The sequence below is a fragment of the Colius striatus genome, chromosome 1, assembly GCF_028858725.1.
Source record: "Colius striatus isolate bColStr4 chromosome 1, bColStr4.1.hap1, whole genome shotgun sequence".
NCBI lineage: Eukaryota > Metazoa > Chordata > Aves > Coliiformes > Coliidae > Colius > Colius striatus.
The window spans coordinates 54,266,361-54,279,621 of NC_084759.1; the positions used below are offsets into that span (position 1 = coordinate 54,266,361).

Below are 13,261 nucleotides of genomic sequence, written 5' to 3' on the forward strand. Positions count from 1 at the left end.
CTATAAAACAAATTAGGGAGAAAAGCACTTCTGTCATGAGTCAGATTCATAACAAAGTAATAAACTCTGCAGTTGCTAAATAATTATGGTGCTAGGGATTTGTAGATTATCTTAATGTTTTCAATTGTTTTATGGATAGCACTGAAAATAATTGTTTTAGTTCTTTGCCATAAAATAATTCTTCGTATGTTCTGTTTCCATACCAAGAAAACTTTTGTGTATGTAAATGTCGAAGGGCATGGAGGTGTGATTATTTTATAATATAGATTTTTTGCTAACAATCTGCAGTAGCAGAACTACTTTTGGAGAAGGTTACCCTGCTTTTGCTGTGTTTAAACAGAAGACCTCTAGAAGTGTTAGGTATATTTTAGGTAATTTTAATATCTCAAAATGATTATTACCTGAGATAAAAGTTTGATTAATGGAGGAGGGAAAATTCAGAGTATGGCTGGGCAAGAGAGCTTGTAGCTGTCAAATAAGTATGTGTGCCACCCTCCCAGATAAAGGAGAAAAAACATAATCTGAGTAATTTAGGTACTTGATAGCTCCGAGTCAACCTGATTTAGAACTGCACTATCTCCTACAAAGCAGATATTGAGTAATTTTAGTGATGCTTATAATCAGCATTTTGAGCTATGGGTATATTTCTCTTCTGAGATATGATGCCAAGCCCTTGCACCAAACCTGGCTTTTAAATCCTCTTGAAATACTGAAACAATGTAGAAGAAAGATCTCTGAAAGCAATTGCTGCTACTGTTATAACCCCTTATGGCACTCTGTACCCTGAGAGCCTGGAGTGGTGCTTGGAGCTGATCCAGGATGAAAATGGTTGGCTAATCAGCCCTGATCAACTCCTCACATGCCTAGTTGCTGGAATTGTGGTAAAGAAACACAAAGCAGTTCCTGTGCAAAGATCTGGCAGGATTTACTGGTTTAGGTGCCTTGCCATGAAGGTGGCTCCTGGACCTAAACTAGCTTTGGATACAGGTGGCTGTTTTTGTGCAGTTGGCTTCTAAATTAATAAGCTTGTTGGACGTGATCTACTATCTATATGTAGTTGTGAAGAATTGTGCAATGGAATATTTGTTGTACTTCAAATTGTGTACAGTTGTCTTTGTTACCTTAAAGTAGTTACAGTAAGAGTAGTTCGTTCTAATGCTCCTTCTGCTTAGGGCTCCATGTAAAATCCATTAGTGGGAGCTTATTTGTCATAGATGCAGAGGGGAGGAGCCTGTAATGATCTGGTTGCATGTTTGTGACTCATTTGGGCTTGGATTTTCAAAGGTGTAACAAATCTATACAGGGATTTGAATGACTACATTTAGCTGGTGGTGTCTTGAATTAGGTGGAGGTTCTGAAAATGATGATTTAGTAGGTTTTGATGAATCTCTTGTCTTATTTCAGTTGTTGCTGCAAGATAATTAGCCCTTAAGAATTATCTTACTTCAAATGTACAACTTCTACAAAAATTAAACTGCTTTTATACAAATAAGATTTGTCTCTTCCAGATTTCTGGGGTTTTTTTTGTATTCTCTGACTTAACAGATCCTCGAAGCCTTTTTGGTTTTTTTTTTTTTTGAGGCACATATAGCCCAAGGTGATTAAAACTTGCTGTAGAAACCATGAAGCTCTTTAAGGTTTGTCAGCTTTTCCAGCCTTTGTTGCTGTCCATTCATGCTTAAGATTGCAGGTCAATTCTAATATTTATGAAGGACTTTTGTTTCTTCAAGAACCCCCTAAGACTTGCTTCTTTGTTTTGTTGATTGTGTTTTTGTAAACGAAAAGAGAGAAATTACATTGTGAAAGTTTTAGCTGTAGTAAGTTAGTGACAAGATTTGAATACCTGGGATTGTGTAATTGAAGTCCAAGCACTTAAGCAATCCTTGAATTTGAAAGTAAATAGATTTGAAAATTGTAGTGCTTGAGGAAGGGGAGTTGCTGAGTTCTTTGGACTGTCTAGAAATATTGCATTAAGGCAGCTTTTGCAGAATAAATGGTTTAGTGAATTGTCATGTGAATTATATGCCACTTGGTTGTAAGATGAGCATTTCAGCTGTCATGTAGATACAAATGATGGATTTTGTTACAGTGTTTGCTAGTAATTATGAGTGTAATTATGTTTCTATATACTATACTGTAAATTATGTAGTATATTTGGAGTAGTCTTCATGATCTGCAGTCAATGTGAAAGAAATTAAATACTTAGGGGAATTGTCTTCACAAGTTACTAAGAAGCAGCAGATATCTTTTTCCAGACTATATGTGGATCAGTTTAATCGTATTTATAAAAAAAAAAATTATTTGACAAGGATCCATCAATTGAAGAGCTGTAACTTAAAACATGAAAATATGGAGTTTTTGAACTAGTGGGGAGGAATGGAAAGAAACTAATTCCTTGTCCTGGAGAGATTTACTTGGTGCTCTGTGGCTCTGTATCAGGTAATACGAATGTGATATGGATACAATTTTGCTGTTTTATTATACCCACATGTGGCATATTAGGAGGGTGTATGCGGAGCTGAACTGGCACTGAACTAGAGAAGGCACTAACATCTTGTGGTAGGATAAGCAAGCAGAAACAGATTTGCCAGATGATAGGGGAATGTAGGAACGGAGGAGTCAAAACTCTAGAGTTTGAAGTAACAAGGAAATGTTTCAGAAGGAGGGCAGAAAATGGTGGGAGAAATTGCACAATACTATAAATCAATGGTTTTTCAGTATCTTCTAGTACTATTTCTGGTACTAGTAGGATTGTTGGTGCCTCAGTGTGAGAAAGGTGTGGGTTTTTTTCTTTTTAAATTAAGTTAGTCTTTTCTATGAGGAAGCTTTTGATTTTGTAAAACATAATGTTTAAAGCTTGACTAACTTTGTTTAGAGATGTAAACCATGTTGGAATTCAAATCAACAACTTTATTTCTACAATTGATTTATATAATAGAATCATAGAATGGTAGGGGTTGCAAGGGACCTTTAGAGATCATCTAGTCCAATCCCCCTGCAGAAGCAGGGTCACCCAGATCAGGCTGCATAGAACATGTCCAGACAGGTCTTGAAGACCTCCAAGGAAGGAGACTCCATAACGCCTCTGGGCAGCCTGTGCCACTGCTCTGTCACCCTCACAGTGTCCAAAGGCCATGCTATTTCTTGTACTTAGTGCTCCAGGAAGGATGACAGGCTAATCTAGATAGCATTTGATCAAAATAGATTACTGACTTAAGTTGCTGAGGTGTACTTACTTAAAAGCATTAAAATCCCACTGTATTATTGTCTGTGCTATTCTACTTAGAATGTTTTGGTTTTGCTTTGTTTTAATGTGAAGCTAATTCTATAGTAGCAAAATAAAGCTTGTTGTGACTTTACAGAAGCAATACAAATGCGAAATGTGTGGTGATTCCAGGAGATTGTGAACTCTCATACTCCAGTGTATAGCAAATTTAAAAGCTGTTTGAGATGTCCCCAGAAAGAAACTTAGAGTTAGGTAACAAGTTAATGTTCCTTCCTGATAGTAGGGTAGCATTTGCAAAGTTCAGAAAAATGTCAATAAAAATGAAGAAAGCAGTAAAATGCTTAGTGACTGCTGTGCTTGTTATACATCTTTGTTATACTTGCAATGAGAAATGAATATTCAGTTATTCTTGAAAATGTTATTTGACTACTGCTTGTCACAGGTTCTAGATCACTTTTCCTTTGTTTCTTCTGAATGAGACAATAGCATATGTGGGCTACATTACTTCTAGCCATAGTTTGTCATATTTGACAGCCTTTGTGCTACTTGTGAATAAAATTCCTCTTCACAAAGAAGAAAGGTCCATGTTCACAAACTAAAAACACTTTAAATTTCATGTATGTGAATATTACTTGTCTTAGAAGAATGTCCTCTTAAAATAATGTAGTCTCAGCTTTGAATGCTGCTAATGACATCAAATATTTCAACTTTAAAAACTGGGAAGCTTTGGAAGTGTCACAATCTCAATATAGCCAAGTCTCATTGTCAAATAACTAATACAATCTTGGGGAGTTTAAGCAATGGCATGCTTTCTTAAATACATAGTGAAAGGGAGCTTATGAAAGGAGAGCAGAATGAGGAAAAAAAACAAGTGCTTTGTTTCTCGGGTTTCTGTGTATCTTACTTCAAAGGAAAAGTGTTCTGAGCTCCTGAAGACAAGAGTTCAGAAATCTAATTAAACTTCCGTAACATTTTCTTCAAGATAAATGTGTATGTGAGTTGCAAGTAGACTTCTAACTTCAAGTCTAGCTATTTTATTATTCCTGGTAAAATGTTGGAAATGTTTATCCCTTTTGTATAGTTCAGATTTGACTAAAAAATGTTTGGCAAATGCATATAAATGAGGATACAATGGATTAGGAATCAAACATGAGCCTGCTTAAATAATTCTCAAGATTTTCTGGTTCATGTGTAGTGATATTGAACTCTTTAGTTATAGGCTTTAATTTGTGCATGGTGCTGACCTGATGCTGTGCAGGGACACTCACTGCATCCCTTCATTCAATTCACTCTAATTATGCCCAACTTCCTGGGGAGCCTGCTTAGAACTGGTCATGAATGTTTGTTATTAAGTATTAAGATATTAGACTACCCTGGTTACATGTAGCAAAGTAGTTTTTAGTCTGAATCTACATGTAGATGATGAGTATAGGAAGCTGAAATTATATATGTCATGATTTTGTTTAATCAAATTCAAAGTGATGTATTGGTAAAATAAAACATCTTGACAGTAACTTAATGAAATGAGATTTAATGTTATTCTATGAGTTCTTGTATGTCAATGTTTGTAATCTCAGTGTGTATTTTAGAGTGTGTATTTTAGAGTGGTTATGGTATGTAAATGATCTTTGAAACAATCAGATTTGTGTGCATATTTCAGGGTGATGTTAATTATTGTTGCTGGGAGCATCTGTTAATGCAGAATATTGCCTCTTCAGGTTCATGTGAAAATGGCGGATGAAGCTGTCTGTGTTGGCCCAGCTCCCACCAGCAAAAGCTACCTCAACATGGATGCCATCATGGAAGTCATTAAGAAAACCAGGGCCCAAGCTGTGAGTCTGAATGAGTCTATCTGATGCAGCTGTTTCATATATAGAAAGCAGAAAAGCCAGAGTTTGTATTTTTTTTTTCAAAGGTATGGGGGGGGGGAGTGATTGAATATGCTATTCCAGTTAGTTCATGTCACATGAGTTAAATGTGTCTGAAATCGCTACTGGAAATCAAAGGCTTTGTAGCATCTGGCAGCACTGGTTGCTGATCCTGCAGGTGGCTGCTGGATTCAGCTTTCACACCAGGGAGCAGCTTCAGTTCATTTCCAAATTTGCTGGGGGAAAAAAAAAAATCCCAATTAGTTTTGAGCACTAACCCTTTATATGCCATAGTGGCTTTTTTAAACATTTTACAAAGTCTGTCCAGAAAGGCTTTTGCTTAAACTTAGCTTTGAATCACTTCCTAAATTATATAAATGTTACTTGGAGGAAGGTAAGTTAAATGATGCATCCCATAATATTTTTTTTTCAGAATGTTTACAAACTGCATGTTATCTTATATGTGTAAATGTAGACTGCTTTTCTGCTTTTCTTCCTCCAGATTGGCCAGAGGTTCAAAGCTTAACTGGAATTGGTTGCAAAAACTACCATGTAGTCGTGTTCACGTGCCTAATGTTCTTTGTTCTGTCAGTGCAATAAATGTATTATTTGGAGCTACTGTACATGGAGCATTTATTAAAATAAGATTTGATGGTTGTCTATGAACAACACTAGTTACCCTGAAACAGTTTGGATCAGCATTGTAGTATATTTCCAGGAAAATATTTTTGTACGTACTTTCAAGGGCCAAAAACTTTCCTATAAAGAAAAAATTTCTTTTCCTCTGAATTTCTGAATGTGGAACCCAGTTGTTCCAGCTTTTTAAGAGTGGAATAAAGTGACTTGTACTTAGTCTATCAGAGTATATTGGATGAAGGTTCTTATGTGAATTGTGAAAAGTAAAATGAAAACTTTCTCTCTCTCTCCTCTCAATTATTCTAGGTGTATATCGGGGTGTGAATAGCAAACTAGGCAAAAGTAAGGATGCATGACTTAGCCTAATGAGACAGTCAAATGTGTTCTCCAGTGAGGGTTGCTAGAAGTAAGAGCTTATGACTGGACCTTCAGACCACTGTTGTGATCAGGACTAGAAATATTTTGGGATGAGGAGTACTTTATTGTGGTTACTAAGAAGAACATAGATTAGCATATATATGGAAGTCTGCAATGAAATAAATATGGCAAAATGGAGTTAAAAAGAGTAAAAGGTAAAAACATTACAGGGAGTGTGTCCATTGCTCTACAAACAGTACTCATCTCCCTAGTTAAGTGGGGAATGTTTGTTTCAGTTCAAACAGTGAGTCTTTACAGCTTGAATTAGATAAATCAGTGTGTTCAACTCATTTAAATGCTTAGTGGTGTACTTCACCTTCCCCAGTATCTGAAAAGGTGCTAGCAAATTTGGTGTCTGGCTTCAGAACTCAATCAGCTTTAATTGTTTTTTTTTTTTCTTCAAGGTACACCCAGGATATGGATTTCTTTCAGAAAATAAAGAATTTGCTAGACGTTTGGTAAGTTATCTTTATTTACTTGTCTGTGAATGATGCACTAGATGGCATATATCACTCTGAGGTATCTGAGGAATAAAGATACCGATTTAAGACGGACCTAAAAGATACCTTAAGATAGGAGACTTCAATATATCTGTGCACATGGATTACTTGCTTTTTGAGAGTGTAATTGCAGCCTGTGTTTTCACTTGGGTAAAGGGGAGGTACCTGTTCTAAGAGCTTTACCAAGGATGTAAGAACCTTTTGGCATTTTCACTTGTGCCTGAACTGTTTATGAAGCTGCTCTGTAAAAATGGGTCACTGAAATGATCTAGGTTAAAAGTATCTGTTTTTAAATGATCGTTTTGGTGATTCATAGCACAGCTGGTGAACAGCTGTATCAGCAGCCCTGAGAAGGTGCTGAACTGCACTTTCAGGATGGGAATAGAAAGCTGTTTAAAAAAACTAGTTTCTCTGCTGGTGGTCATGTATTGTGGAGCTGTGTTCTCTGAAAGGACCCAAGAGAGAGTCAAGAGGGTGCTGTTTTCATTTTGTGTTTGAATTTATAAAAATTATTATTCACAGCCTCTTTACTTCAGTGGGGATTTTGTGTATCACAGACATTGATACATAGCCTTTTACTGATCTTAATTTTTTTTTGCAAAAACTTTCTTGTGGCTGCTTATAAATTTGAGCAATGCTGGGAGAAAGTTACATGTGCAATGTTTGAGTGGAGTCCTGAGTGAATCCTGCATGTGTTGTCACTGTAGATAGTGTGTTGTTGACTGTTGATTTCACTGAGAATAAGGATAAGCATATATTACATTGAAATTTCCAGTAAAAAGCTGTTGCAGCTACCAACTTTGTTGCTGAGTAAATGAACCATGTAGCTGAAAAAGCCAGCTTTTTTTTACAGGCAGTAAGATAAATTTGTTGCTATTTGGAGATTAATTTGCAGCTTTTTAAGTCAGGGTAAAAAAAAAACTCAGATGAAGAGTGTGATTCTATAAAATGACAGCTCTTTCATTCTTGGCATACATATTTGTGTGAAATAGTTATTGTTTCCACATCTCTTCCTTGACAATGTGCCTTTCAGCTTGATTTTTAATTGTAATATAGACTCTTACTACTTAATTTACTATTTGATGTTAGAGTACTGCCTACTTGTTAGGGAGACGATTTGGGAATGAAATCTCAAATTTCTTTGTAGTTACTGTGTGTTTTTTAAAAGCCTCCGGTAAAAAGAAGCATAAGTTCTGTGTGTTGCTGAATGTATCCTACTTGTTGCTGGGTGGTGATGATGTTGAAAGGAATTCTAAACACTTGATGTTTGCCAGGATTTACCCAATTTGGGGTAATCTCTTACATGTTATTTTCATGCAGTTTAGCATCTTTCTTTTATCACTGTTCTGCTTCATGTACCAGAGCCTCTTTTTTAGAGGGAAGATTCCTGGCTTAATTTTTAACAAACTGTCTTCCAGCTGGGTTAGACTAGCAGGATAACTCACTTTAGTTGGCAGTTCCTGTTTTTTTAGTTACCAAAAAATTAATGAAACAGAAGTTCCTGCTCATGCTCTTTTGCTTTGTATTTTGCTGCCAAGCTTTAGCGTTTTCTAGTTATTACTCTAAACTTCAGTATGTTTCCTAGTAAACTGGTTATTATTTCATGATGAAAATTACGATAGGTGACATGAGAATCTGGAAAACTTTTTGATGGGATTAAGCAGAAACGAAGGAAGTAAAAACATTCCTGTGGATCCTTTTCCCCCTTCCTATTTATCGTCTTTTCACTCAAATCCTTGGAACAGTGAATAATGTGATGACTAGAGGAACATGTTCAAGTTTGGGTTGTTGCTACAGTCTCAAAATAGCTTTTAATTAAGAATGTTTCTGAAACCTGGTGTGTTCTGTTCTCTGTAATAAAACAAGGTAGTTCTACTTTGCTTTCTGAAATGAACTATTTAAAGCCTCAATTAAGACATAATCATGCTTCCCTTCATATCAAACCCCTAGAGAGAATTGGTGAAACGATCTGTCTTTTTCTCACTAAGGGCTGCTTATATTATTTTTCAACACACTCTGATTAATATATTTAGGAGGAAAACTTGCCTGCTGTTTCTTTTCTTTATTAATGGCTGTAACAAATGTTGCAAAATCATCCTGAAGCTGCCAAAGATGTGTTTTGGTTCTGTTTTCTTTCTCCCTTGTCCCTTTCTTTGCACATACACTGTTTTCTTTTGCGCTGAAGGTAGTGATGAAACTTGTTAAACCTGGGCTTGTTTCCCAGTGTGCATCTCTACTTTGAAAACAAACAACCTAGTTTCGGAAAACTGGGAAATACGCTAAACTTTCTAAACTTGTCAATCTGTCTGTAAGAGCGGTAATGAGCTCAAAGCAAAGCTTTATCTTCAATTAACACATGGAGGGTCAGTTCGCATGTAATCCCACTGTGCGTGATTTGAACAAAAGCATGTCCTTTTGTTCATTATTGCCTAAATGATTTGTGGAATAGCACACAGCTATAGACAGTCCTTGTGAAGAATTTGATGGATACATTTAGAGTCTTGAAATTACTAGTCTTTTCTTTTTTTTTTTTTCCTTCTTCTTTAGAAACTTAATTTTATTCTGTCATAGAATGGAGGAGAACACAATTAAATGATCCGTTGTTTCCAAAACAAAATTTCCAAAAAGTAACTAGTGAGTGAATATCTGGCATGTTTTTCATTGTGATCCAATAAAAAGTTGGTGCATGTTCTTCCTTCTTCATGTGTATTTATTCTGGTTGCTGTTGATGGCTGACAGAAAAGGAATCTGTGGCATTTATATCAAGAGAGTCTGTCAAAGATTTCCTAAACCTCTTAAGGTCAACCTCTGAAAGTTTGTTATTCTAATATGAAATCTTTTCCAAAACTTTTAAGATAATGCTGATAACATTAGTTACTATATAGAATAACAAAACATGGGTTTCTGCAAGTGAATGTAGTTCCTTAGTGTATTACTTAGCATTCCAGTTTCAGTTCAGAAATATGAGCTATCCAACTTGAACTCTTTCAGTGCTTTATAAAAATGATCTGTACGTTCAGGTTGTTGCTTGCAGTTTGTGCATGCAAATATATTTGCACCTAAGCAGTTTACTTCCTTCAAAGAATAATTCCATAATATTCTGTACTGACAGAAATCTAAAGGTGCAGTTAAAATACATTGCCACTTTGGTTTAAAAAAGAAAAGATTGGTACTATCTTTTTCCAGGTGCTATGCAGAGCTGCAAGAACAATTTGTTCCTTCTCATCATGGAAGAATTTGCTAGTGACCTCTGTATTTAGATTAGCTTGCTTAATGTTTGCCATTGTATACAATTAATGGAGATGCTTTCTGAGAAGCTCTGTCACCTCAGCTGTCTGCAGCAGGCCTTTGAACTTGGCAAGGAGAAAGCCCTAAGACTAAGATGAACCTTTTGATTGGCCTGTTGTTGAAAGATACTTCTCTGAAGTTGGCATTTTCTTTTCCTTACTTCCTCTAGGGCAGCTGTTGTGGTGGGAGGTGGGAGTATTGAGTCAGGTCTCTTCACATATCAAGTACTTGACTTGTGGTTCCATTGACTCTTTATTTCCTCCTTTTCTTACCTGTTTAAAGAAGGGAATGAGGAAGAAGAGTGAGAGAAAGCAAGCATGTGACTGGGTTGCATAGTTGTTATTCCAGAGTCAGTGCTGCTTCCTGTGCTGTAGCTGATCTTAGCCATAAGTTGAGTCTTACTCTTGTAGTTGTGGTTATGTATACTCTTGCTTCCTGATAATGATTAGAAGCTGAAACCTTGATGCATGGTGACTCAATATTGCAATTGGTTTTAATGAGATCAGTTTTCTCCCTTTTAACTGAAAGCAAAACACAAATGAACTTCTCCTCCCTCCGCCACAAAAGTCTGTTGGGAAGCATTGTAGTGTATTTTCACCAAGAAACCTTTGGAATTTGTGCATAAAATAATCAAAATAAGAATTAGTTAAAAATGCAATCTTTATCTGAAGCATTACTCTTTTGAATGTAGCCTGGACAATAAGGTGCTCTGTTTCTTGATGCAAAAAAAGCCAGCCACTACCCTCTGCCCAAATCCACTCCTTGCAGTAGAAGCCATAAACATTGTGGAATGAAAAGATTCAATTTTGGAATAAGATAGGGACCTTTTTGGAGTTCCTTGTGTAACCTGTTTTATACATCTTTTGTGTCCTTTTAGCAGCTACTGTTTGGCATGACTAGGGGGAGAACAAAGCAGCCAGCACTATTTCTCTTTACCTTTGAAGATAGATTAACATTCTTGGTGGAATTAAAAAAAACCCCAGCAATGTATTGTCTGAAATAAATGGGCAAGCAATGTATATGGAAATGCTTGATCGGGTGTTTGTAAATGGCTGTTAAGTTTGAGATGGAAAAGGTGAAACAAAAAACATGTGTCATCTCCTGTAAGGGGACACGTGTCTATGCTGTGATGAGCTTTGTGCTGGTGGATCCATAGCCCTGTGCACTGTTAATTATGAGACTGTCACCTATTAAAATGTAAACTCTTAGTGGCAGTAGTGTTTCCTTACAATTGTTGTGCACAACGTTATTATTTGTAAGCAAGTTGTGAAATTCCTTTATCGTGTTTCAATGGATGTTACATTTTTGAGAAACATTTGGTATGATTCTGATGCTGTTCCCCATGTGCATTGGCTTCCTACCTGGCAATTGATGTGATTGGTCAGCATTTTGTACTTTCTAAATTGCAAAATGGTGGTTGAAAAAGTGGTGATTGAAAAAAGGCAACTTTGGAAGCTTGGCATCAGGAAGATGCTTACAGTAGAATGTATCCCTGAAGGAATGGGGTAGATAGATCTGTTAATGTGGGCTTCTTACTTTGTCCTGCAATGTATAATATGTCATTGCCTATCAAAGCAGCAAAACACCCACTACCATGGCCTGTGGTGACGTCAGGTGGTTTGTCTGATGGAGGCTGGAAGTTATGTTCCTGCTCTTCATAAACAATATACTAGTCTAGGTGCATCCCTTCCCCCTTGCCCCAGCTCTGCCTGTGGGCCTGTAATGATGGGTGACTACTTGCTGTTCTGAGGCAGAATGCTTCAGAATGTTACTTGTGTTCATGTATTTAATACCAAGTAAACTTTTTGTCATAGAAAAAAATCTGAATCATCTGCAGTATCGAGTTCTATGAAATCTATGGGAGAGACAAATAGTGCATGTATTAAGTCATGGGCAGCATTTGTCATACACTACATACACTAGTCCTCTGCTAGTGCACATGAGCTGGAAAAATTAAATTGAGTCACTGACCCATCTGCTTAGATACTTCCCAGTGTGAAAGTTGGAAGACTATATTACTCTTTACTATAGGAAACTTCATAGACCTTTCTTAGAAACATGTGATGGCTTGTGTGTTGTCATCAGTGTCCTGTTTAAGATTGCCTGTGCTACAGAACAAATTGATGCCAGTTTTAGTCTACTGCAACTTCCAAGCCTTTGTCTTGAAACAAGCCCACAAGTCTCAAGATGCTTAACCACAGGTCTGGTGGATATACATATGTATAACCTATGTGCATGTATTTAAAGATGCATGGTGGTGTTTTGCCAGAGATTTGTGTGATTTATGACAAAAATTACTATATTTCCTTTTGAGTCTCTTGTCTAAACTCCATAATCTTGAGTATGATTGTTCTCTTAATCTACTGATTAGCCAGCTTCCTGTGACATGGTGGTCTTGACCTAGTCATATTTATTTTTCACTTAGAGTAAGCCTTTATTTTAAACTCCTGTCTTTTAAAGCTGTGTATTTTCTTAAAGTGGCTTAGGTTGAAAGCTTTAACATGTGCAACTGTTCTTAGAAAACACATGGACATGAGCCCTTTTGATTTAAATAGTAATATCTGGCAACTTGAGACTCTCAGTGGAAGAACTTTGAGCTTGCATGACTTGTGGAACATGTAATGCTGTACATGTGACTAAAGAATATATTAGAGTGTTGTGGGGTTTTTTTTGTCCTATCTGGACTATTATAAGTTATTATAAGTAGTATTTCTCATTAGATGCCTCTCAACAGAAGCACTTTGGTATGCTTAATAGGGTGTGTAGCTCTGCAGGTGGATGGATTTGTGGAATCCCGATTTGTAAAAATCCCTTATTTCATGGCAGACAGTGTCACTGCAATAGCACTTGCTTCCAGACTTAAAGGAGTCCTTCCTGTTCCTTCTGAAAGGCTTAGTTCTGTCTTCTTTTCTTCTACTGTTACTGTGTCTGATTGTGAGAATAAAAACTTTTTTCTGTTTCCACAATTGCAGTTATTTTAACCACCGTTTTTCCTCATGGCACCAGCGGAAGGCTTCCAAGCATAATGCTGTGTAACTGCTTTTTCACAAAACATTTTTTGTGTTCACTTTTTGCCTTTTTATTCTAGTACTGATTTGCAAAGATGCAAACAAACTTGCCTGGGTAATGGCAAACTCTGTCCATTTTGTTCTAAGGTGGTTTGTTAATTTGACCCATTCTAGTATAATTGATGTAAGGTAGTGTGGTAACCTTGCAAATGTGATGTCCTCTTCTATTTCCAAATTGGTTTAAAATGTCCCATTGGGAGCTGGATTAGACCTGAACAGTTAAGATATATGTCTTTGAAATAAGAACTCCTGTTGCCC

The 13,261-nt window shown here is 36.6% G+C and overlaps 1 protein-coding gene across 1 annotated transcript in view; it reads left to right on the forward strand.

Moving 5' to 3' along the window:
* PCCA (propionyl-CoA carboxylase subunit alpha) overlaps window positions 1-13,261 on the forward strand; it is a 283,334-nt gene that overhangs the window by 39,249 nt on the left and 230,824 nt on the right. The window contains exons 5-6 of the mRNA XM_061996271.1: window positions 4,945-5,058; window positions 6,552-6,605. Of these exons, the coding sequence (XP_061852255.1) occupies window positions 4,945-5,058; window positions 6,552-6,605 (168 nt within the window). The remainder of the gene's footprint in view (window positions 1-4,944; window positions 5,059-6,551; window positions 6,606-13,261) is intronic.